The sequence below is a fragment of the Myotis daubentonii genome, chromosome 19, assembly GCF_963259705.1.
Source record: "Myotis daubentonii chromosome 19, mMyoDau2.1, whole genome shotgun sequence".
In the NCBI taxonomy this organism is placed as follows: Eukaryota; Metazoa; Chordata; class Mammalia; order Chiroptera; family Vespertilionidae; genus Myotis; species Myotis daubentonii.
Genome location: NC_081858.1, coordinates 18,083,777 through 18,109,415, shown reverse-complemented (window position 1 = coordinate 18,109,415; position 25,639 = coordinate 18,083,777). Strand labels below are relative to the sequence as shown.

Below are 25,639 nucleotides of genomic sequence, written 5' to 3'. Positions count from 1 at the left end.
GTGGGCAGAGTCACACGGGACGCAGGGCCTGCACGCCAGGCGCACCAGGCAAGCAAGGCCTTGCGTCTCCTCCTCATAAACCCATACTCTCTCCTTCACGGATGCTGCCCCAGCCCCGTGGCTGAGGCAGGATGCAGCTGAGTTACTTGCAGACCACAGCTTGGATGGAGTTGTGGGGCCTACATCCAGCACAGAACCTATGGCGCTGCTGTTCCAGGAACAACGTGCACGCTAACAGACACAACCACACAGGAAGAGGAAGGAAAGAGCGCCTCCCGCCGTGGAGCCAGCACGGCCTTCTCTGGCTCCTCAGCCCTCAGTCCCCCCACTGCACCTTTGTTCAAATGGCTTGCTCCTTGGATAAAAAGGAAGAAGGGGCCCGGTGTGGTTCAGTGGTTAGAGCATCAGCCAGTGCACTGAAGGGTCACAGGTTCGATTCCAGGCCAAGGGCACATACCTGGGTTGCAGGTTTGATCCCTGGCTCAGGTCAGAGCGCCTACAGGAAGCAACCAATTGATGTTCTCTCTCCCACATCAATGTCTCTGTCCCTGTCTCTCTCCCCCACCTCCCTCCCTTCCACTCTCTCTAAAAATCAATGGAAAAAATATCCTTGGGGGAGGATTATTAAAACAAAACAAAAAAGGAGGAAGGGCACTGTAGCTTCTCGGAGGCACCTGTGGGGCTCAGGAAACCTGAAAGAGTAACTCAGAAACCCATGTTATCAGTGAACATGGAGAGAAGTCACTCTGAACCACAGGATGGTCCAAATTACTCTAGCCCAGTGCTGTCCACGCAAAGTAGAATGTGAGCCACACATACAGCTTTAAGTTTTCTAGCAGCCATATGTTCAAAATTTTTAAAAAGAGGTGAAATGAATTTTAATAATATATTAAAATATATGAACTCAATATAGCTAAAAGATTATTTCAGCATAATCAATATAAAAATAAAGAAGGAACTATTTTACTCTTTTCCCCATATAAGCCTTCTACATCCAGTGTGTGTTACAGGTGGAGAGCACATGTCCCTGTCGAATTAGCCACATTTCACGTGGTTAGTGGCCGCTGCATGGACAGCACGAATCTAGTCCGTGAGCCGAGAGAGCCCTCATTGTATCCTCTGCTTTAGTTTTCTCATCTCAAGTGAGGACGGATCTTTCGCATGAAAAATGCCTTTATCAATGTTACTCAGGGGATAGGAGAAGCTTCAGTGTCGAGGATGAGAGATTTCAAGAGCCTGGCATCTGTTGGCCCATGCTATTGCTTTTTGCAGATCAAATCATAGCATCTGACACGCTTCCATCCTAAGCAAAGACATTTTTCTGAAAATCCGCGCTTCCTGCTGCCCACCGGCCCTGCTTCCATGCGAGCACTTAGCGAATATTTATGAGGTGCTGGCGATGGCTGTGGCGAACCTGCTGGGCTCCCAGAGTCCACGGCATCTTCTTTGTTTCTCCGGGGGCTGAGCATACATCCGTCTTCCTGAGCCTACGTTGTCACCTGCTGACGGTCTGGGTCAGGACAGGCTCAATCAAAGGCAGGGGCCGCTCTGTGCAACCACACAGCCCTCCTCCAGCTGCTGGGCGCCTGGAGCTGGGAGGGAGCGGCCAGGGGCTCTGAAATTGATTTCTGTGGGGACCCTCTTTGTCCAGGATTAGTGTCTGGGAGTGCTCGGGTATTCCTGGAGCAGGTGAGCACAAACACAGGCTCCGTCTGAGGCAGAGACCAAGGCCGCCCTGGGTCTCACACACTAATGCCCTACATGACCTTAAGTCAGCATCTTCACCTTTGAGCCGGGTTAGCCACACATTCATTCACTTATTCCCTGAACAACTATCTACCCAGTACCTCTCGTGTGCTCAGTAAAAAATATGAAGCTCTGCCGGGCCAGTGTTGCTCAATGGGTTGCACGTTGACCTATGAACCAGGGATCACAGTTCGATTCCCAGTCAGGGCACATATCCAGGTTGCAGGTTTGACCCCCTCCCCCCCAGTAGGGGACATGCAGAAAGCAGCTGATCAATGATCCTCTCTCATCATTGATGTTTTTATCTCTCTCTCCCTCACACTTCCTCTCTGAAATTAATAAAAACATACCAGTATATATATATATATAAGCTCTGCCCACATTTAATGGGGGATGTGATAAGAGCCCAGAAGAGCTAAAAAGAAGACTCAAGGCAGGCTAGAGTGACAGGTGCTGTTTTAGATCAGAGGGTCAGGGAAGACCCCTCAGAAGGTGACATTGAGGCAGAGACCTGAAACAAGGAAGGAGAGAGTCACATGACAAGATGAAGTAGGAACATTCCAGAAGGAAGGAACGCAAAGGGAGAGACTCTGAGGCAGGAGTGCGCTTGGTACCCAGGGGCAGCTGGAGTCCCGTGTGGCTGGGAGAGAATGAAATGGGAGGAGGGTGGAAATGGGAGGAGGGTGTGCAGGGAGGGAATGAAATGGAGGAGGGTGGAAAGAGGGTGTGGGGGGGGGGGCGGTGCAGTAGGGACTTGGGCTTTTGTCATAAGCCAGGGAAGGATTGTGAGCAAGACAGTTAGATGCTTTGAAAGGATGAATCTAGCTGCTGTGAAGAGGAAGTGGGGAGAGCAGGACGCCATGGGGGGTGTGTGTTGGGGGGGGCAGGGGCCTGGAAGGAGAGTGCTGCTGGCTCGGCTGGAGGTGGGCGGTGCAGGTGAGCGGCAGTTGGATTCAGGCTCCAACAGACAGAAGACTCTCCCAGGGTGGGATCTGGGAGCTGTGATGGCCAGGCCTGTGTGGGAGGCTTTGCTGAATGGCATTCCTTACTGCTTGGGGGGGGGGGGTGTTGGCAGTAATGAGAGGGTGCACACAGAAGCACTGCACCAGGCAGAGAGGGAGGGAGGGAGGTGGCCCCCAGGCCAGGAGCCAGCAAGCCTGGGCTCTCGTGCCCCTTTGCCTCCTCTGAATCCTTAGACAAGTCACTGACCCCTCCGAGCTCAGGTGTCTTTCTATGTCAGGATGGAATTCCTGTGTCTCCCTCCTAGGAGAGTGGTGGGGAGCAAGCGCTAAGATAATATGGAAAAGTGTTTGACACACTCCACCCTACCTACCCTGTGAGGAACGCATTATGCTACTGTCTATGTGGAGAGACACTCATTTAAGGGGCTTCTGGCTCAGAAGCCCTGAGCCGCCCTGAAATCCAAGATGTGAGATGGTGGCCGGGGATCCCAGAGACTGCTTTTGGTTAGTGGGAGAGATGTGGTAGGTCTGGGTGTTCCCACAGGCAGGTCTGAGACCAGGGCTGTCAGGAGGGGGTTTGGGGGCGGGGAGAGGGTGTTCCCTCCCAGCCGCACGCACACTCCCCTCTCTTCTTTCTTTAGACTTATATCCTCGGTGGTGACTTCATCCGCCTCACAGTAAAACGCTTTAGAGAGGAAGCCTCAATCCAACTTCCAGCCCCAAAATACTATCAGAGCTTTAGTTTCCAAAGCCGCACAGACATTTTTACCTGGATGTCCTGCTGATGGCTCCCAAGGCATCTCCCAGGGACGCTGACATCTCTCCTCAAAGCATTTCCGCTCCCATCTCCCGGGGCTGCTCACAGCACCATCCCTCCTGCACCCATCTAGGCTCGTCATCTTTGATCCTTTTCTCTCAGATGCTCCCCCCCCCCCCGCCACGCGCGAGCGAGCGCGCGCACACACACACACACACACACACACACACACTCCATGCTTCAGTACTTGCGGGCCTGAGCCCTGGTGATTATCCCTTTGACATGCCCCTCGTGCCTCTACCCCTCCTTATTTCCACCATCATCACCACTAGCCTCACTGAGAACATTCCCATTTCTTTCCTGGGATATCGCAATAACGTCTTAGCTCTTCTTCCTGACTCGCCCCTTCCCACCCTCTGTGCACAATGATCGTCAGCTCACTCTCTGCACTCACAGCCCCGAAGACAGAAATGCCATGTCTATGTTAAAAGTCAGTCTTTGCCGTGGAATGAGTTCCATCCTTTCTCAGCCTGCCATTCGGGGCCCGCTCTTCCTCTCACGTGTATCTCCTTGCACTACGGGCCCACTGGATGACCGGGTACTTCATGCAGGAGGCCAGCGTTTCCCCTTTCACACCTTTGTTGGTGGTGACCACATGACTGCCCAGCACGTTCTGAGTCCTGGTCACTATCCTGGCTCCTTCCCTCCAGCATCAGAGCTGACCCAGGGAGCAAGCCTGCGGAGAAGTGAACCTCCAGCGCTCTTTTAGACAGGAGGGAGCTGGCGCCCAGACACAGGCCGCGTGCCCAAGGACAATGCCAGGACTGGACCTGGGCTCCCTGCCGCCACACCCACTCTTCCTTGCCCCTGTGATTTTTCTCTCCTTGGACTCTCCCTCCACTTCTACGAGCACGGTCTTACCTCCCGGGGCACCAGCACCTCCAACCCCACTTTCTAAGTGTGGTGTGTGCCCCCTCACACAGCCAGCCCGTGGATGTGTTCACCTGTGTCATCAGGTGGACTCTGACTCTAAGATGGTGTGGTCATGCTTGCTCCGGCGAGACCCACACCGAGGGGTCAAGGACCTTCCACAGGCCAGGGAGGGGCGTCTTGTTGCTGAGTGATCCCCACCAGGGGCTGTACCTCAGCCTCCATAGCATCTGCAGAGGAGGTCATGGGCCTAAACCAGGGAGCCTGGTGGGCTGGCCAGCCCTGCTCCGCCCACAGCCCTCACGTTGGTGTCTCTCACTCTCTTTTTCTCTCTCTATCATTTCACTCAGGCTCCCGGCTCAGCACCAGAGAGAACCTCACCTGCTGCAGAAACCCTAAGTGCCACTTAGGTCAGAGCTGCCCACTCAGACATAGACAGCAAGCATGCCTCCAGCCCCCCCTCCACCTCCAGCCCCTCCCCTGGCCTTGGAGCCGCGCAGGCCTGGCGGGCTTACCTGGATCCATTCATGTGGTCGTACTCCCGCTTGACATTGACCCTCACCGGCTGATTAATCCACTCCTGCTGTGGCGGGAGGGGGTTGATTTTGTGGGGCTGGCCGTAGTCAGGACTCCCGGAGGCGGTCATGTCGGCCTTGGGGAGATGGGCCGCTCCGTACGTGGAGTCGAAGAGGGACTGGTCGTCGCTCACCACCGAGAGAGCCTCCTGGAGGGCAGAGAAGGAGAGAGAAAGCCCAGCGTCACTCCTGGCTCAGTGCCACTCCTCACCTGCTCTGCCTCTGAGCTGGCAGGTTGGCCCAGGCCACTCCTCGGATGCTGATTGACTCACACTTGGGGCAAGTCTCCCCATATGCAAACGGGATGGTTTCTTGGCAGGTCACCCTGGGTGATGGGAGTTCGGGCATTAATGTGGGGATGGGGGGTCCACAGGCGTGTGTTCATTTGTTGCATCTGTAGCTGGGACCCCTAGAAAGGGGGGTGGGAGCAGGAGGCCCAGACACGTGGGTGCACAGTGAGCATGGGTGGTGCTGGCACACTGGGCTCAGCCAGGCAGGAGTGGAAATGCCTCTGACCAGCTGTGGGGGGCAGTTAAGCTGGGGGGTTGGGGGTGAAAGTAAGCATTCATTTCACAGGTGAGACCAGAGAGACCCACCCAGAGAGGTTATGTATTTAGCTCAGGGTCACACAGGGGAAGGGTGGGGCCCAGGGCTGTGGCCCCGGCTATTTTTGGTTTCTTTATCTGTAAACAGGAATAAGAATAGCTTTTTCAGAGTTGATAAGTGGGGTAAACGAGAAGACCGAGGGACAGGTGTCTAGCATGTTAAGAACTGCTCAGCAACGTGCGTGAAGAGCTGTCCGGGGTGCGTGAGTGTGTCTTGCACACGCAGGATTTTGACGGGAGGCCGTCTGCTCCCCGGAACAGAGGGCTTCATCAGGCGTTCTCACCGGACCCCTTTAGATGACAGCTTCCTGCCTTACTACTGCCCAGGGATGAGGGCAGGGCCTCAGCTATGTGGATGGGAGAATCCATCCGGGGGCCTTCTGAAAAAGGTTGCTGTTTCCCACTCGGACTGGCCTGGCCCCTGACACAGGTGTGTGGAGGTCACGGGCTGAGAAAGGAAGCCTTGTGCTTCCAGAGGCCTTCTACCAACCGAAGCGTGAGCATGAGGTTCTCCCATTATTCCAAGTCCCCTCAAGTCACAGGGACGGGGCTGTGGGGCTCACTCGATCACAAAACTACACCAAGTGAAGATGACCATTTTCAGAAAAGAAGGTGGTAAACTCTAACTAATTATGACCTATGACTACACAATCTCCAGTTGTGAAGATGGGATGGACCAATACATGAAAAATACAGCAGCCTCTGGCACATGCTACTAGTAAGTGACACCCCATCCATGTTCGTTATGATGATTACTGGCGATCAAGTAAAGATTCTCGCGGGCTACCTGTTATGGGCTGAATTGTTGCCTTCAAATTCATCTGCTGAAGCCCAATCTCAGAGCCTCAGAATGTGTCTGTCTCTGGAAGCAGGTTCTTTAAAGGGATGGTTCACTTAAAGCGAGGCCGTTAGACGGGTCCTAGGCCAATCGGACCAGCGTCCTTGTAAGAGGAGGATATGGACACTGAGAGACAGCAGGGATGTGTGAGCACAGAGGAGCCACCACATGGAGAGTAGCGAGAGGGTGGCCACCTGCAGGCCAGGGAGAGGCCTCTGACTCTGCTGGCCCCTGATTGTGACTTTCAGCCTCCAGAACGGTGAGAAAATAAGCTTCTGTTAACTAAGCCACCCAGGCTGTGCTTCCAGGGCCATTCGTCTTTTGGTTATTATACCATTATCCGTATATTATTATCTCCATTCTACATTTCAGTTAGGGAGCAGCCCTGGCTCCACACCCCAAATCAGATTTTTGTTTTGGCTAATCCTCACTCGAGGATATTTTCCATTGATTTTTAGAGAGTGGAAGGGAGGGGGGGAGACAGAGAGAGAGAGAAACATCAATGTGAGAGAGACACATCGATCGGTTGCCTCCTGCATTCACCCCAACCAGAGCCTGCAACCAAGGTCCGAGGTACGTGCCCTTGACTGGGACCCTTCAGTCCGCAGGCCAACACTTTATTCACTGAGCCAAACCAGCTAGAACCCAAACCAGTTTTGAACTGTCATCCAAGCCCAGTGTTATGGTTTTGAGTTGAAAGTGTGACACTGGAATCATCCAGATGGCTGAGTCCTAGTTCATGAATTCCCGGGGTTCTACACGAGGGGGGGGCACATTCCCAACTGGGACCCCAAAAGACCCTCTCAGGGGCCAAGGCAAAGAACAGTCCCCAGTTCCACTACAAGAAGAGACGACCTTGAAGGAATCAGGTGTCATATTCTGCTCTGTCGAGGGGCTTACATGCTTGGTACATCCTGCACGAATTCTGGAGTTTCCAATAAAGACTCTCTTCCATCTCCCTTCCTCTACGTTAGGGGAGAAGATGATGGAATCACAGAGGCAGGAGCCCTGGGAGGCAGAGTTGGACCTAGAGATGCTCAATGAAAGGCGAAGGATCCCTGCCATCATTGTCCCCCCAGAGGGCAGGGCAGGAGGTAAGAACAGGCAGGAGGGTCAAGATAATGGTTCCAGCAGACGGCAAAACCAGGGCTCACATTCACAGCCAGAGGCTGCAGCAGAGCACAGCTCAGGCGAAGCTGGGCTATGGAGGCGACCGCGGATCATGGTACACTGAGAAGGGGTCACTGATGAGACAGTGCAGATGAGGTAAAGGATACAAACACAGTTTGAACTCATTGGGGACAGAAGTTTCCTTTAGAAGATAGGCCACAATCAAAGGGAACTTGGTCACGTGGCCACATCACAGGAAGAGAAAGCCCAGGTTCACCCCAGACCCCCTCACGCGTCTGTGTGTCCCGTCTGTGACTAGGGATCCAGCGTGCACGCTTCCCCCTGCATTTCCTCGGCGATGACATATCCCCACGCTCTTCTTGCCTTCCCTGTCCTTGCATTTCCTGGTCAGATCATGCTCTCTCTGAGGTTGCCAATGCTACCGCCATCCTGCGGCAACCCCTGCTCAGATACCCCCGGAGCCCCTCCTCACCGACAACAGCAAACCCATTCTCATGGGCTTTTTTTCTAGAACTCAGCTCTGCCCACCCTCTTGTCCGGGGACTCCCTGCTGTCACTCCTGTCCCAGGCTAGCTGTCCTCACTGCTCACTAAGCAAGGCCACTCGGTACACCTCTGTGTCTTAGAGTTCCTGGTCCCTGTTTGTGCCGGAGTGTCCTTTCCCCCCGACACATGGCCGGTCCTTCCCACTGTGAGTGGATGAGCTCCTCACTCCTGAAACCTCCTGGTCCTGCCGTGGTTTGAGCTGAAAGCTGGGTGGGAATACTGCTTGAGTCCACACACACACACACACACACACACACACACACACACACACTCACACACTCACATGCACATGTACCACACACATTCATACACACACACTCATAAACACACACAGACACACACATGCACACACACACACTCACACAATTCTGTTCACAATCATAGTAGACAAATGGCTTTTTCTTCCCCCACCCCCTTCCCGGCCCCCAATGGTATGGGGAAAGAATTGGTGGCTGCAGGAGGCTGGGAAGAGGGAAGAGGGAGATGAAGGAGGGGTTCCCTGTCTGGCCTGCTGGACTGAATTAGAAAACCCAATATAGGCAGGAGGAGGGCGATGAAGACCACCAAGTAGGAATAATGGATTTGGGGAGACAGGCCCCAAACAAGTTGGTTTGGGAGCCTGGTGAAAATAGGAATTGAGGAGAAAGGCCTCATGGCCTTTGCGAAGAAACAGCACCCCCTTTGGCGTTCAGGGCAGAAAGCCTTGGGGATAGAAATTTGGTTATAACATCTATTATCCGCATAACATTATCTCCATTCTACATCTCAGTTAGAATGGAGACCAACAGACTCCCAAGATGACATTATTACTGGGACCTTGGCAAGGACACAGCGTCTTTATGGTGGGCAGGGGACCTTCTCCAAGCTACTGTGGGGGTGGCAGGCTGTGTGAGCACCGTGTCCCTGCTGGGGACCCGCTGACGTCACTGAGAGCGACAGTGTGGACGAGGGCACCAACAGGCTGCCTGTATCAGGTGAGGAGCTGCTGAGCTGGCAGACATTTCCATGACATGCTTGTAGCTATGACACATGTGTAGCTGCTGCCGTTCATGTGTGTCTTGTAACAGGGTTTACTTTTACTTAAAGCTTTTAAAGGCTGCAGGTAAAACTCTTGGGTGGACTTCAAACTCTTGACAGAAATAAGTGCACTGTTGGCATTCAAGAACTTTTCATTGAGGAATGGTTAAGTATTTAGCTTTGGGGTGATAGAATGGATAGAAAAAATGCATAAGAATTAATAAACTCTCCTCCAAGTGACTAAATTTCTTGGTTTTTAATGACTTCTCTGGTTGACTTTGGATTCTACACTCATCCTTTCATTCAGATGAAGGCTGGTTATTCTTTTAAAGACTTGCTGAGTCCAGGTTGTTGAGGGCATGCTACCTAAAAAAAAGACTTCCAAGCAGGAAATACAGGAGTGGGGGCTCCCTAATCCTGTGGGGTGCCCGGCTCTGGGGTCACTCTTTGCCCCATTAGTTGCCCCTGGGAAAGGAAGCCCTCGTTGGCTCAGTGATTAGATTTTCAGGAGCCCTCGTCCTTTGCCCTGCTGAATGCTGGGAAGGCTGGGCCTGGAGAGTCAGGATGCTCTGGTCCTCCAGCCAATGAGTCTTGGTCCAGAGGGAGCCACATGGCCCTTGACTCCCAGCAGGGAAGTGGCTCAGCATATGGGCATCCCCTTCGGCCCCATTACCAGAGAGCTCAGGCCAGAGCAACTCCGGAAGTGGCACTTTAGCCCTGAGTCAAGCAGATGGCCATATGTACCCATAGAAGTGCTGACCACATTGTATCCGTCTTCCTTCCCATGATCCCCTGCTGGCCCAGGGAGCCAGCAGGCATCCATGGCCAATGGGGCACTTGTCTTGGTGTGGGACCCCTTTCCTACCCAAACTGGCACCTCACTTATAATCCATCCTGTGTCCTCATTATCGAAAACAGATCAAAGCAGCAGGCAATGATCGTAGCATTGATTAAGTACAAAACACTGTTTACTCTACATGAGTAATCTAACTTATCCCTCCCGGCAATTCTATAAGGGATGTGCCACTATCACCCCTATTTTTTCAGATAAGAAGATGGATATTCAGAGACATGCAGTAACTTGCTCAGGTCACACAGCAAATGAGAGTGATCTGGGGTTCAAATTCAGATCTGCTGTCTGGGTATCTAATCACTACCATTCACTCGCCAATTAGAATGAACTCCCTGGGGGTAACCCTGGTGTCTATTGTAACCAACAGCACAATCTCAGAGAGCTCTGAGTTCCAATCCAAGCTCTTTTGTGCCTCACCTGGTGCAACTTCATTTCCTCCTCTGTAGAATGGGAACAAAAATACCGCCTAACCCGATAGACTTCCCATAAAGACAAAATGAGATCACATAAGTGAAATACCTCAACCAAGTGCCTAAAGTTCCCAGAACATAGTAAAATCCTTACATTAAGAACATTTTTTAAGGACTCACAATGCTGAGAGATGTCTTGGGGGCCTTTGGGTTAGAGGTGGGGGACAGATAAAACCAGTGAGATTAGCCCCTTCTCAACTGTAGCTTACTTCAAAGTAACCACGGTTGCCTAAGGTTCAAAATGAGCAAGCTTGCAGATAATAGATAGATTTTGAGATGCGAATTCAGTGGGCCTTCTAGGGTCCGGAGCTGACTTCACGCATCTGTGTCCACTGTCCTTCTCAAACCTTGCCTTGCTCCCCTGGGCCTCGGTCCCCTCTCAGCTTCAGAATTCAGGCCTCTAGGTGGCACAGATAAGGCTCCATCAGATGGTCATGCCAACAGGGGAGGAGGCCTCATCAACATAGTAGGCGGCTAACACCTGCTCATATTGCTGTTCACATATCACGTAGGCAGCAAATGCCAGAATAGTGCAGTGTGCATGCCTGTGAATCCACTAGTTTAAAACACCTCCCTTATTTTGGGATTTGTTACATACATGTATATATATATATATATATATATATATATATATATATATATATATATATATACACACACACATAGATGTATATGTATTTCTATATTCTTTTCATGTGTTATACTAGCAGATGAATCTTCAAGCATCTGTTTGCAGATTAAGTCGAAGGTTAGTTTCCATGTGCATATCAGTTAAGCGGTGGGGGATGTGGTCAGAACGTTGCCACGTGATGGCCCTGCTGATACGAACGCTGAGCAGAAGATTCTGCACCTCCAAACAGCTTAGCTGAGGCAGAGATGAAAGCGCCTCCCTCCTCCCTCGCAGCGAGAGAAGGTGAGAAGTGTGCTGAGGGCACCCCCCCTCCCACAGTTCTATCTAGGAATCCAGGAGAGAAATTCCAGGTGCGGGAAGGATGCACACGTGATCCACAGTCATGAGCCAAATGAAGTCAGAGAAGGAAAAGTCCCAGTCTTTCCTGATCTTTTCCTAATTCTCACAACTAGACTGAGTTTTATTTCCAGCACAGGGATGACCCAGGCATGGCCCACCTTGCGTCCTGCCTTCCTTTCCCCCGTCCTGCTGGAACCTTTAAGGACAGGCTCTGCGGCTGAGGAGCTGGGCTGGAGGCCAGTGGAAGGAATGTCAAAGGCAACCAGACCAAGTCCCGGCTGCTGCTCCCGCCAGTGCATCCACCTGACTCCCAGGCCTGGCCTGGTCTTACGGAGAGCTAATCTCCCAGTCAATGGTCCCCCAGGCAGCACAAGCTTTGGCTTTTTATTAGGTTCTTTGCATAAGGACACGAAGTCCCTTCTCTTGCCAACCTGAGGGCATATGAACTTCAGCAAGATCTTCTGTCTTTTCCCTTTGGAAACCAGCAGGCTCACAGCAGTGCGCTGGGGGCGGGGGGTGGGGGGGTGGAGGAGGTGTTGTGGGGCAGGGGTAGTCTCACCACAGTCCAGCCTGGAGTGTCTGGAGCGGGGGCTGCTGTGAGTTACTTCAAGTCCTTTGCTTCTCCCTCTTTTTTTTAAAAAAAAATATTTTTTATTGATTTCAAAGAGGAAGGGAGAGGGAGAGAGATAGAAACATCAATGATGAGAGAGAATCAGTGATCGGCTGCCTCCTGCACTGGGGATCGAGCCTATAACCAGGTCACGTGCCCTGACCAGAAATCGAATGCTGATCTCCTGGTTCATAGGTCGACGCTCAACCACTGAGCCACACAGGCCAGGCTTTGCTTCTCCCTCTTTCTGCCAGCTCACTGCTGGCTCATTATTTCCATCCCACTGTGGGCAGGTGGAAAAAGGGAAGAAACGCTACATTTCTCTAAAGTTGCCTCAGAAAGAAGGTGGAGAATAGCCATCAGTCACCAAATATGAGCTGAAAGCTCCCCACGCAGGGACATGCCAGCCGCCTGCGCTTCGGCCTGGCTGGCTGCCTTTGACCCAAATGGCAGAGCGATCTTTACGAATTGTGCCGCTCCCATCAGGAGGCAGGGGCCACCTCCCCTCCCCGGGACCCAGCAGGGACTCTGGGACTGCCTCTGCAGCAGGTGGCGGCAGAAGTGAGCCTGCACGACCTCCAAGGCGAGGTGCTCAATGGCATCACGCCTTCCACTTGCTTCCGGTTCTGTCTTGGGCCCCTAGTCCTTGGATACCATCCACTGTGCCATGAAGAAGCCCCAAGCAGCGCCAGCAGAGAAACCGCAAGCAGAGAGGCCCACAGCGAGGGGACCTGAGGCCATCAGCCACCAGCCAGCGTCCACCTCCAGACTTGGGACTGAAGAGCCTTCGGATGAAGGCTGACCGAGCTGAGGAGCATAATAGCTCTTTTATGTCACTAGATTTGGGGACCATTTATGTGTAGCCACTGGCTCATCAGCTCCCAGGTTCATCAGCAACAAGAGAATTCATACTCAAAGGAGGCAGAGGATGGTCGTTGGGTGTCCTCAAACTGTGGGTACAGGCACCGGATGGCAGGAATCGGCACCCCGACTGACTAGGTGGGGAAGTTGAGGCACAGAGCCCTAGCCTCTCTGGGTTCCTAGAGTGAGGAGACTCCATCTCAGCATCCAGACCTAAGTCCTCCGATAACCACAGTGCGGGATTACCCCCAGATACACGACAGCCAGGAAACAAACAAGGACCGTGTTTGTCAGGTGAGAAAGAATAGGACAAGGACTGTTTGACGGCAAGAAGCTTGAAGCTTACAAGGAACTTACACAACCGTGGCCGCATTCGGCCTTCCTAAGGCTTTCTAAAGTCTAGTCTTAGACGTGTGTGAGGATCCTCAATAGTTGACAAGGAACCTGAGGCTTAAAGAGGCTCAGCACCTGCCTCCGGCCTCTCAGCAGGTGATGCTGCAAGCCGGCAGCCTGACTGCAAGGCTTCTGCTCTCGCCCCAGACCAGTGATGGCGAACCTATGACACGCGTGACTCATTTTTTTGGTTGATTTTTCTTTGTTAAATGGCATTTAAATATACAAAATAAATATCAAAAATATAAGTCTTTGTTTTACTCTGGTTACAAAGATCAAAACATTTCTATATGTGACACGGCTCCAGAGTTAAGTTAGGGTTTTTCAAAATGCTGACACGCCGAGCTCAAAAGGTTCGCCATCACTGCCTCAGACTTTCCCATTTGCTAACTTCGACGCTGGGCTCTGCTGCATCCCCACGCTGCCCTGGAAGCTCACAGAACTTGTCTGCTTCCTCAAGCATCTTCTTTTTTAAAAAAATATATTCTACTGATTTTCTACAGAGAGGAAGGGGAAGGGATAGAGAGTTAGAAACATTGATGAGAGAGAAACATCGATCAGCTGCCTCCTGCACACTCCCTACTGGGGATATGCCTGCAACCAAGGTACATGCCCTTGACTGGAATCGAACCTGGGACCCTTCAGTCTGCAGGCCGACGCTCTATCCACGGAGCCAAACCGGTTAGGGCTTCAAGCATCTTCTTGAAATGTGCCCTCCCCCCTACCCCCGAGTTCCCCTGCCCCCTCCCTGGTACTTAGCTCTTCACTTACTGGGGAGGGGATGACCTAGACCGAGGCGGCCAAGTTCCTGGAACATGGAATGGGAATCCTTCGCAGATGAAAGTACTTTGTTTAATGGAGTTTAATAAATTACGGGGACGAGCCTGAAGGAGTTCAGAGCAGAGGGTCCCGGTCCTCGGAAGGCGCTCATGTAACAGGATCCAGAGGGGCCCCTGTTCATCACTGTCTCCCATTAGGCGCTGCTCCAGGGCTCCCGTGGGTTTTACCTTTGCCCGTTGACGTTGAGTTTTCACAGTCACTTTTTTGACCATAACCACATTTAAAGGGCATCTGTAAAGATCAAAGTGAAATCCTCCTCCCACAGAGAATGATTTTACTGCAGAAAGGAAACAAGTGCTGACTATGGAAGGTGAGCGGAAGGGGACAGAGGTTCATCTGAGACCCGGGGAAAGGGGCATTTACCGTCCGCTTTCTGTTTCCGTCGAGTGGGTCTGCCCGCCCTCCAAGCTGCTTTTTCTCCAGGACCATGGGGACAGCGAAAGGGACAGGATTGATCTGTTGTGTAAAAGTAGTTCCATTTGGCCCTCGCCTGTAGGCTGAAGGGACCCGGGTTCAATTCTGGTCAAGGGCATATGCCAGGGTTGCGGGCTCGATCCCCAGTAGGGGGCGTGCAGGCAGCCGATCAATGATTCTCTTTCATCATTGATGTTTCTATCTCTCTCTCTTTCCCTTCTTCTTTGAAATAAAAATATATTTTTAAACAAGTAATTACATTTGTCAGTCTGAAGTCAAGCTCCCCTCTGTTAATAGGGGCGACCTGACCTCTAAGGTGGACCCCATGGTGCCCGAGGGACAGGGCAGAATGAGGGTGAGACAGGAGGCTCACGGTGGTTGGGAAGCTCAGGTGTTCTCTCCTGTGAAATCGAGCCCGTGTTCTCTTGCCGATTTGCTGGGATGAAAAACCAGAATAAAGCCCTCACTAGAGCAAAGGGGGAGGATGAACAGAGAGCTGTCAACCATCAAAACGCAAGCCCGATGCCAGGGGGCGAGGCTGGCAGGGAAGGCAGCATCCTCAAAGGCGGCCCAGGACCCCCGGCAGACCTAGTTGCCTGTGCGTGTCACTGCTCTCCGCTGGCCCTGGGGCTGCATTCTGCCTGGCGCACCAGCTGGCTGTTCCCGTCACTATCAAGATGGAACAGCGGTGGCTAACGTCCTGTTGCCCAGAGTGACCCTTCCTTTCCTTTCTCTGCGCGGGGACAACAACAGGGTCAAAGACTGGCATGGCAGGCGCTCCAAGCCAAGGGGCTGGTGCCCGGTGCCTATGCGGTACGAGAGGTTCTGTACTTGAATGTGGTTTTCCGTCGGCACAGGCCGTGGCACGAGGGGATGGTGGGAAATCTGGACCCAGCTGGGAACAGGCCCTGTCTCCCAGAGGCTCTGTAGCATGGTCTCTGTCGAAGGGACCCAAAGGCAAAGGGCAAAGGAAGCAAACCCCACCTCGGTCTCTTCACGCCACCAGGTGCTGCTTTAAAAATCTGCTCCAGTAACAGGCCCCCGCTCCCAGCTGGGTCCATGCGGAGCTTTCCGGCCTTTGGGATGTTGGGCGGACTCCCTAGTCTCTGGGTTCCCGGAGAACTTTAACTGTCATCTACTGAGCGTTTAATGCTCTTCAGCGATGATGAACGGCCCCGCGGCCCAGACCCCAGACAGCTGGGAGCCTGGAAGGCTGCGGTGCGTCATGGGGTCTGCATGTCACCCCGGGCCTGGGAGCCAGGACAGAGTTCTTGAGCGTTCTTATTGCTTGAGAGCGGGAGGTTGGGGAAGTTCCCCGAAGCCAGGGCTTCCTGGGCCTGGCCTGGGGCTGTACCCAGAGGATCGCAATCTGGTCCCTGCTGACAAGAGTGACAAAGGGAAGGGGGCGAGTGAGGCAGTTCAGGTTGGTATCGACGGGCTCCCCCAGGGGCAACGGACTCCGGTCTACCCGGGCTGGGGACGGTGCTTCCTGCGATGCTCTGTGAGCCCTGGGAGAGGAGGAAGGGAGGTGGCATGTGCCCTGGGGTGCTTCTTTGACTCCTGGGCTCATGAGAACTTTCCCATCGTTTTCCTCAAAGACTAATTCTGCTGCCGGAGGGAGGAGCCAGGTGCACCTTACTCACTGTTTCCATCCCAGTTGCTCAAACCGTTCCTGGTATCCAGTAGGTGTGCAGTGCCCTCTTTGATGGATAACCCCCAGAGCATGATGGGAAATGCACAGACCTTCCTCCCCAGCCGTCACCTCGACCACCAGCCAGATGTCCTGTTCTATCTCTTGGCTATGAGCAACTTCCATTAAGCCTTGCACTGTGGGCTTGTCCATTTTAAAAAAAACCCAGCCATACCCTGTGACTTTCTTGTTGGAATTTAAACAAGAAGCCACTGGCCCCTCCCCCCAACAACAACGTGGGGTTCTTTTCCTAGAAGCTGTGATCTTATTCGACCATTTCCTCACGTGACAGCTGTTGTGGCAGCTGGTGCCCTTACAGTCACAGGAGGCCCACGAGGAAACCTGCGCACGGGGCCCTCTGCCGATTCCTCCTCGCTGTCCCCAAGGAGCACCTGGCAGAAGGACCGGAGCAAGCCCGCCTCGGGGAGCAGGGGGCCTGCCTCGCGCGGTCTCACCCCGATGGACAGAATGGGCAGAGCAGGAGAGACTCCATTTTATTCCATGTCCTGGCAGGGCGTTGGGAAGAGAGGAGGCCCCGAGTCCATGTCCCAGTTCTTAATGGCTAGTTCCTTTCCAGGGTTCATGCCTGAGGAGCTAGGCTGCGTGACCTCATGCCCATCGGGACCTCAGGGTACAGGATTTCCAACTTTCTTTCTTTTTTTTTTATCCTCATTGAAGGATATGGTCATTGATTTGAGAAAGAGAGACGGAGAGAGAGAGAAACATCAATGTGTGAGAAACATGGGTGGCTGCCTCCTGTATGCACTCGGACTGGAGATCGAACCCACCAGCTTTGGGTGCACAGAACGATGCTCCAACCAACTGAGCCAGCCGACCAGGGCAGTGTTCCCAACTCTCACATCTGGAGGAACCCTTCCCTCCGAGGTGTTTGTTCTTCTGTGGCCTCTGGGCATATGGTTGCCATATTGCTGCATCCACATGTGGCAAAACCTTTGAGGAGGGGAGTCACGGGAGGAGGGGTGCCTAAGGAGGTCAGTTTTCTGGGCTGGCTCAGCAGCCCCGGCCCCATCTCTGCCTGTGTTACTCTGCCCCTTCGTTCCCTTCACACCCTCTGCTCATTCTCCCTTCTGCCTTCCTCACTTATTCCTGCATCCTGGTCCTATTCCATCTTACTCTCTTGCTCTTTCTTCTGCATTTTAATGCCCTATTTCAAAGTTTCTCTTTTTGTTACATAAGACCTACTGCCCCTTTCTCATCCTTAGACATCTATTCATTATATACATTTCTGGGTTTCTTTTTGGGTGTCTGCAAACACATCCGTGAAAATCGGCATCCCTTTCCTTTCTGTCAACCCAGCTGTCCCTGCATAGACCTGCCTTCCTCATCCCTTCGCCTCATCAGATCTCATTCACTCAACAAACTTGTATGGAAGACCTACTACGTGTCAGGCATCCAGGAGGCACAGGGGATGTAAGATAAATGAATGAAAAGTCATACCCTTGCCCTCGGGGAGCTCAGGCCTGGAGAGTGGGATGAGAGGACAGGGGCAAGGCCTCCTGGAAGAGGTGGAGCCTGGGACCAGTGGAAGGTGACCTTCCAGATCTCCTCGAGTTCCAGCATCCCCTCCATGATATGTCCCTGCCCCCTCCAGCCCACCCCAGGGACCGCTCATTCTACTGAGTCTGCAGTACTTTCTCTGCCACCAATTCAGCTCTTTATTCCAGACGGCCTGTCACACTGCTTTATTAACTCTGCCTTACAGTGTAGTTTTCCATAGGGTTAGGTCCTGTCTTTCCAACTCGACTGAACACCCGTCAAGGATGGATTTTCTTTGTGGTTTTCCACAGACATGATGAACACTCACAGCTAAGCGTCAGGATCGGAGCCGGGCGCCCAGCACGCCTTAGTTCTGTGACTTCGGGCGAGTTCTTTAATCTCTCTGTGCCACAGTCTCCTTTCGGCGAAGCAGTGACGATTGTCACCGTCTTCTAACTCACGCCTGTCACATAGTCAGCACTCCCCAAGCTGAATCTCCTTCTTAGAATCCACAAGTTCCAACAGAGAAGCACTTCCTTTCTCAGGCCTGTTTCTTTACCTGGAAAATAAAGGACCCACCTCCACAACACGAAGACCCTCCCAGAGCTTCAATCCCCAGATCTAGAGGATGGATCCTACAGCCCAGCTGCCGGGGACAGTCCCGTTCATGCCTATGGTTCCAGAGGAATGCTTAAAAGCAGCTCCTGTAGCCCAGCCGGCGTGGCTCAGTGGTTGAGCATCAACCTATGAACCAGGAGGTCACAGTCAGGGCACATGCCCAGGTTGCAGGCTTGATCCCCAGTGAGGCTTGTGCTGGAGGCAGCCAATCAATGGTTCTCTCTCATCATTGATGTTTCTATTTCTCTCTCCCTCTCTAAAATCAATATATATCAATATATCAATATCAATATATATTATTTTTTTTTTAAAGAGCAGCTCCTTTCACTCCTGAATCTGAATATGGCTGAGCTATGAGCAAGTTCAGGTGTCTCAGTGTGTCCTTGCTTCCCGGCCCGTTGGTTGTCATCCTCGCTGTCTCTCCAGGGGGGAGGGGAGGGGAACCGAGGACCGCCCTGTCTGCACATGAGCGGCCAAGCACCCGCTCATCTGGGAGCTCGGGCTCCATCTCCGGCACACAGCTGGTCTCTCGGTTGGCAGCCACCCTCCCTCTGCGCAGTCACCCACCGGGCTGGCCTTCATCCTTGCTTGTCTCAAGTGCCAGGCCTGGGCTGTCTGGCACGGGGCCTCCTGTCTCTCGGCATCCATCTAGAGGGAAGGCAGATACTTTGTGAACAAGCCCTGCCAGGGCCGTCCAACGAAAACAGCTCAGTGGGATTACAGGGCGGCGTTTTCTTTGTCAATCTCACTAAAACCATTGGAACAGAAATCCACGCTGAAGCCCACTGACCGCTCCCAGGGACTCGGGACTGATTTCGTGTCTCCATAAAGGGCACATAGTGTTCTGCTCTTGGACGCTTCTGGACGTGCTGGCCTTGCCCAGGAGGAGCCGCGCCTGTCTGTCTGTCTATCTGCCTCAAGGCCTGGTGTCTTGGTGGCCGGGAGGCTTAATCCTTGGCATTCCCAACACTGATGGGAAACGGGAAGCCAGCCTCCAGGTGGCGACGCCCTGAGATGTCCAAACACTTCATCGGAAGTCGCTCAGCTGCTCTCCCCTGCCCGGTCCCTTCCCTTCAGGACCCACTGGCGAAGGCTGTCTGGTTCCCACGCTGCTCCTCCTGCTTGGTTTCCCCTGAGTCGCCTCTCCAGCGCTCACTGTGGGCGGGAGATTTTCAGAAGGCCAAGCTTCGTGATGCCAACCTTCCCGTTCCTGCCCTTCTTGGGAAACTGAGGGAGCAAATGCCCTTGGGGGAACCCTGAGCTCAGCTGTTCCTTTTAATCCTCAATCAAGAAAGGTGTCTGGTCCTAGCCGGTTTTGCCCATTGGATAGAGCGTTGGCCTGCAGACTGAAGGGTCCTGGGTTCAATTCCGGTCAAAGGCCTGTACTTAGGTTGCAGGCTGGATCCCTGGCACATCGATGTTTCTCTGTCTCTCCCCATCCTTTCCACTCTCTAAAAATACAAATCAACAGGAAAATATCCTCGGGTGAGGATTAACAACAACAACAAAAAGAAAGGTTTCGGGTCCAAAAGCCTGAATGACTTTTCAAAAGGTTTGAGGATTCTAGGAAAGAACAAGAGCGCACTCTTCAACCTCAGTCTTATGATAAAATCAAAATTAAGAAACAACAAAGAAGGTTTATTTAAGCCTATGATTCTTCTACACAGAAAGAAATTGAATGCTTTACTTTGATCCTCTCGACCAATAGAAATGAGTGCTGTCCGATAGACATTTCCACCATAGGAAATGTTGTAAACTTTGCGTTGCGCAATATAGAGTAGCCAAACATCTGAAACAGGGCTAGCGTAACCAAGGAGCTGAACGTAAAATTTTAGTTCATTTACATCTAAATAGCCACACGTTACTAGCGGTGACCACACTGACCAACACAGGTTCTGCTTGGTAGCCCGACAAGTGCGACTCAAAACACACAAAGCCCCTTTGCATATTTCTTTAACACATCCTGTCTCATTATGGGATCATGAAACCTATTTGTCCCCAAAAAGCATTCCTTCATGGATGCATTCATTCACTCATTCATTCAACAAATATTCACAGGACGGGTGCTATGCATCGGCCCTATGATAAAAGTCAGGAAAATGTCAATGGGCAAATGACGCTCCCACGCCTGACTGGCGTTTGTTGATTACTACGGAATTGGGAGATGTGCACAAACTTTTCCTCCGCTGATAGGACTATGTCTCTGCAGTGAACTAAACGTGTGAGAAGATGCAGAGGATTTGGGGGACGCCAGGGTCACCCCGAAGGAGTCAGCAGCGGCTCCAGATCTGCTGCGTGAGCGCTGCCTCTGCTCCGCAGTTGGAAGGAGATGGGGAAGACTCTGAATTAAATGAGGTGGGAATCAAGAAGTATCGTGAGGGTTCAATTACACAAGAAAGCTCCACCAAAGAACTCTGCTAAGTGTGAGACTGTGAGCTCACGAACGATCGGAGCGATGGCCTCCCCAGCCACCAGGGGAGCCATCTCCCAAAGCAGGGAAGCCACTGGCCCACCCACTCATGAGAAGGGGGCGGGAGGGGAGGCAGAGATGGCACCGCCACTGCGAGGCAGGGGGATTTCAGAGGAGGGGAGAGCAGTGAGCTGAGCAGGAATGTGGCCCAGGGGCAGGTGGTCACAGTTCACTGACTGTCGACCAATGTAGCAGGGACTTTCCTGGTCATAAATAGCCAGTCAGGGCCCCAGGTAAACACTTCGCATCTTCTCAGCAGCTGGCAGCGGGGAGAAGGGCACAGCCCCGCAGGGCCACCTCGAAGGCTCATCCGCTAAGGGTTTTGCCAGGCACTGTGTCCACTTAGTAAAATGTGTGGCTCTCACTGGCGGGTCCTCACACAGTACCCAGAAGGCAGGTGGCGTTGAGCAGTGATAAGACCCTGCAGAGGATGCCCCGCGCCCTGACTGGCTGGAAGGCACTGGGCTGGCTCGAACCCCAGGGCCTAATCCCAGTGGGTGGTGATTGTCCCTTAACCGGGAGCTGCAGACTGCCTGCTCCTGGCCCTGAACATGGTGCTGGTCCCCTCAAACCCTCAGCCTCTGCTACTCAGCCTGGTGGCTCTGGTGCCACCTCTGCCAGGAGGCCCTTCCCTCTCTCCCTCTGGGCTCACATTTGCATGAGAACAGGATCTTTGCTGCTGCACATTCTCTCCCTCCTCTCACCTCCCTTCTTCTCTGTTCACTGTCCCCATCCCACCCAGGCCCTGGCCCAAACATCATCCAAGTCATCACCCACCACCCAGACTGTAGGCAGTGGCCCGCAGTAGGACGCTCAGATGACCCCGCCCCTCTGGAGGGAAGGCTGCCACTGCAGGCGCTGACTGTCAGCATCCCATGGGCTGACCCAACTGAGACAGATCTGATCTGAAACATCCTCTCTTATCACTCACAGGGATTACTGAATGTAGTTTTGGAGGGGTTTCCCCTTCCCTCCCAGCAGATTAATCCTCCTAATTGTTTTTAATTTAGGCGGATGTTAAAAAATGTGCATTCTCTAAGTATACAGAAAAACACCTGAGGCAAGTAGGGGAGGGAGGGGGGAAAGGGTAGGAGTGATCTGGCAGGCGGGGGGGGGGGGGGGGGGGGGGGTGGAGGTTGAGTACATTGATGGGGTCTTGGTCTTAAACCCAACATCATTCAAGGGTTTCTCCGACTTAAGTTCAGGCTCCCAGGGGGCCACTGCTTCTGTGAGCACCAAATGTGAAAGTGAGTAGATGGTAGATAGAAAAGCTGTTGCCCTTAGCTACTAGTATTTGTCGTGATAACAGTGTATTCTTCCTGGCCCCCGTGACTCCCTGAGAGCTCTGGGGGCCCATCCTTCTGTTTTGGAGATGGTCTGATCCCTTCCCTCCACGTGCGTGCACCCCCCCACATATTCACTTTAGCCGCAGGGTTTCAAGGGAAATTACCGTCTGCACTGAAGGAGCAGAGTGGACGCTGATGGTAAACAGGCATCTAATTCCCTCTAACATCAGGGCAAGTGACCCAAGGCCTATGTGTCCCTCCCACATGGGACAGAGGCCCCGCCGGAGGGCCCGGCCAGGCCCGCTGTGGCTTCAGACTGGCCCTTGCTCCTGCAGCCAGAGGAAAACCCTGTCAAAGTGGCTTAACGATCTTCTAATATTTCCATGCAATTAAGGCCACATCTGTCTCCCAGGCCCCCGCACTCCTTTGCGAGCTCACAGACATGAACCAAACAGTCTGTCTTGTCGATCTGGCAGGTAACAAAGGGCTCCATTCATAACGGGAGGCACTTTCACCACTTTTTTTTTCTCAAAGTAAAATAGAGTTTTCACTTTGAGAATAACCTGTGTGGCAAGCAAAGCGAAGGATTTTTCCCCCCTAATAAATCAAATCCAACAGCCTAATAAAATGCCGCCTCCCCTCCCCGCCCCCCACACCCTCCCTCCCTCCTTCCCACTGTCCCACTCTCTGCCAATGATTGTTCCCAGTAGAAAGCCATAGGCCCACCCAAAGGAGGCAGAGGAAGGTAGGCTGGGAGCAGATGGAGGGAGTTAACACATCTTCTGAATGTCCCACAGGCTTGCTTGGCAGATTAAGGATTAGGATGAGTCAGGGAGGGGTGGGGTCGGGGGATCTGGTAGGTAGGTAGTCTGCCTTTCCCTCCCCTGCTTTGCCTCCTTCCTCTGCCTTTATGGGTTTGCTTCAAAAGACTCCGTGTTTTTTGTTTGTTTGTTTGTTTTTCTGCTGCTCCCACTACCCCATGACCCATCCCCAAACGTTGGGTAAACCTGCTTCCTTCTTCTGCGTGGGGAGGAACAAGGGAGCCACGTGCCCGAGGATGGAGCCAGGACTCCCGGGCACACCTGCAGGCAGGAGCTGCCTCGCCAGAGCAGGGCTAGAGCTCACCCCTGGCTTTGAAGCCCAGAGAGTGAGTTAGCAGGAGATAAGTGCCGATAAGCATCGGGTGTTGGTGCTTATCCGCAACTCACACGATCTTTTGAGGTTCTCTCTGCACAGGCAGGCCCTAGAGACTCTAATCAGAAAACAGAAGGGAAAATGCAAAACCAAGCAGTATTCGCTGCTGCTGTTCTTCTTCTTCTGCTTTTTTGTTTTGCTTTGTTTTGGTCTACACACTGGAGAGCCTGGTGTAGACACTGTAACGCAGGGGACCCCAGAGCAGAAACGCAGCCCTAGCTCTCTGCACTGTTCCACTTTGTTTGCTCTGACATCGACGCAGAAGATTATGTTCAGCCCGGACATCAGAGGGCGAGCCAAACGTTGAGAGCCACTGCAATCTGCCCAGAGCAGTTTCTTTTGCAAAGTGCTTCTGTAGGCGTGTGTTATCTGGACCTTCGGGGGGGACCGATGGTCTCCAAGCAAAGACACAGCCTGAGCTGGGTTATGGGATTGGTCCAATGGCACGCCGCCTGCAGAGGGGACGTCAGGAGAAAAAGCCAGAGGTTTCTGCCTTGCAAGCTGCGTTTTAGTCATTCTACCAGGTGCAGAGGCTTGGCAGCTAGAAGATTCCCAGAAACGGGACTGGCCTTGAACCTGGGCATCCTGTCTGGAAGCAGTTGGAAAGCTGGGGTGGCAGTGGATGAACTGGGGGAGGGGAGCTCTGAGCTTTGCGGCTCTTGAGTCCTGCGAGGGAGGCAGAGCCTTGGCTGTCCTGTATCCCAGTGGGTTGTTATACCTGGTTTTTAGTACAGGACGCTAGCAAGGAGTAGCTGATGAAGGTGTAATGTAGATTAGAAGGGGCAGAGTCAGGGGGTCTCAGCTCTGACCTCTGCTCCACCAGGGGCCAGCGATGGAGTCTTAGGAAAGGATGACTGCTCTGTCCATTTCCCTTTCCATAAAGGGAAGGAGGGGGACTAGAGGACACTCAGGAAGAAAGGGTGGGGAGATGAGGGTAGCATGGAGAGTGTTTGCTACCCATGAGCACATTCCCTCAAAATCATACAACTACCGTGACCTTACTGGGGGTGAAGCATTGAAATGACTTGTTAAGACGAAGATGAAAAACACAGCCCTGGCTCGTGTGGCTCAGTTGGTTGAGCACTGAACAGTCTCAGGTTTGATTTCTAGTCAGGGCACATACCCAGGTTCCGGGATCAATCTCCAATCGGAGTGCATACAGGAGGCAACCTATCAATGTTTCTCTCTCACACTGATGTTTCTCTTGCCCTCTCTTTCCCTCTCTCTCTAAAATCAATCAAATGAGGATTAAAAAACAAAAAGTAGAATCTGGCTACACTTACCCTTCCTAGCTCCAAAGTTCTGTGGTGCTGATGTGGGAATCTTTAACTCAGGGAACTATTGATGGCTATTTATGTCCATAAAAGTAATGAATTATTTCCAACAAGTTTTTATTAAGCAGATATGTTCCTGATTGCCAAGCCCTCAATATCATATGTATTATATTGATCATCGGCAGTTGGATCGGAAGTAATCCCTCCACAGAAACCTCAAAAACAACATTCCAGCAAAAGTAACTGGAACTCAGCCAGAGAGAAAGTTTCCCAATGAAAAAGGTGACATACTGTTCACACAATCTATCTTAGGAACTTCAATAAACTCTTAAAGGTCACTTCTAGGATGGGGGAGGGGGGTGAGACTGTGGGGCATGGTGAGGCAAAGGGGCTTTTATTTTATCGCTATTTGAATTTTTTACAAGAATATATCCACGGGCTATTTATTTCATTAAAAATCAACTTTAAAAGATGGGTGAAAACAAAAGGATCATCTTGCTCATGGTCAAGTTTGTGGTTTGGAGCCAGGGGGCTGGATGAGATTCCCTCGAAGGGTTTAGCCAAGCTGTAGAACTCACTGACCTTGGAGAGAAGCACCATGTGGCAGAGGGCCAGTGCTCAGGTGTGGTCCTGACCGACTGGAGAGACGGGAACACGCCCCATGTGTGTCTATCCTAGGATTCTCATTCATGAATACCTTACTTGTGTCAATCATGTGAATCTCATTCATTAATACCTTACTTCGCATTTTGTTTTTTCAGTTCCCAGTCCATGTGATCCTGAAGCTAACGCTGTGAGGTGGGCCGGAGAGTGTACCCTCACTTTACAGACGAGGGGATGGAGCTGTGTTGGGCCCAGGGCTCCTTTCCTCCTCTCAGTTCTCTATCAGGAGGCCTTTCTCCTGCTCCCGCCGAGAGTCCGGTCCATCATCACTACAGAGCAACCTGGACTAAACAAACTCCCTTTGAAAAGGGTCTTCAGAAGCCCCTGGCCATTGAAGAATTACATCAATGGCCGAAATATGCCCCTTGAGAGCAGAAAGACATCCCTACTCTTTCACATACACTTATGGATCCTTCAGAAAATGTTTGCT

At 52.4% G+C, this 25,639-nt stretch overlaps 1 protein-coding gene across 2 annotated transcripts in view; it reads right to left on the bottom strand.

The window, feature by feature from the left end:
• Window positions 1-25,639, bottom strand: part of FLI1 (Fli-1 proto-oncogene, ETS transcription factor) — a 124,923-nt gene that overhangs the window by 49,059 nt on the left and 50,225 nt on the right. For both annotated transcript variants that reach the window (XM_059676831.1, XM_059676832.1), the window contains exon 2: window positions 4,911-5,119. In XM_059676831.1, coding sequence (XP_059532814.1) covers window positions 4,911-5,119 — 209 coding nt within the window. The remainder of the gene's footprint in view (window positions 1-4,910; window positions 5,120-25,639) is intronic.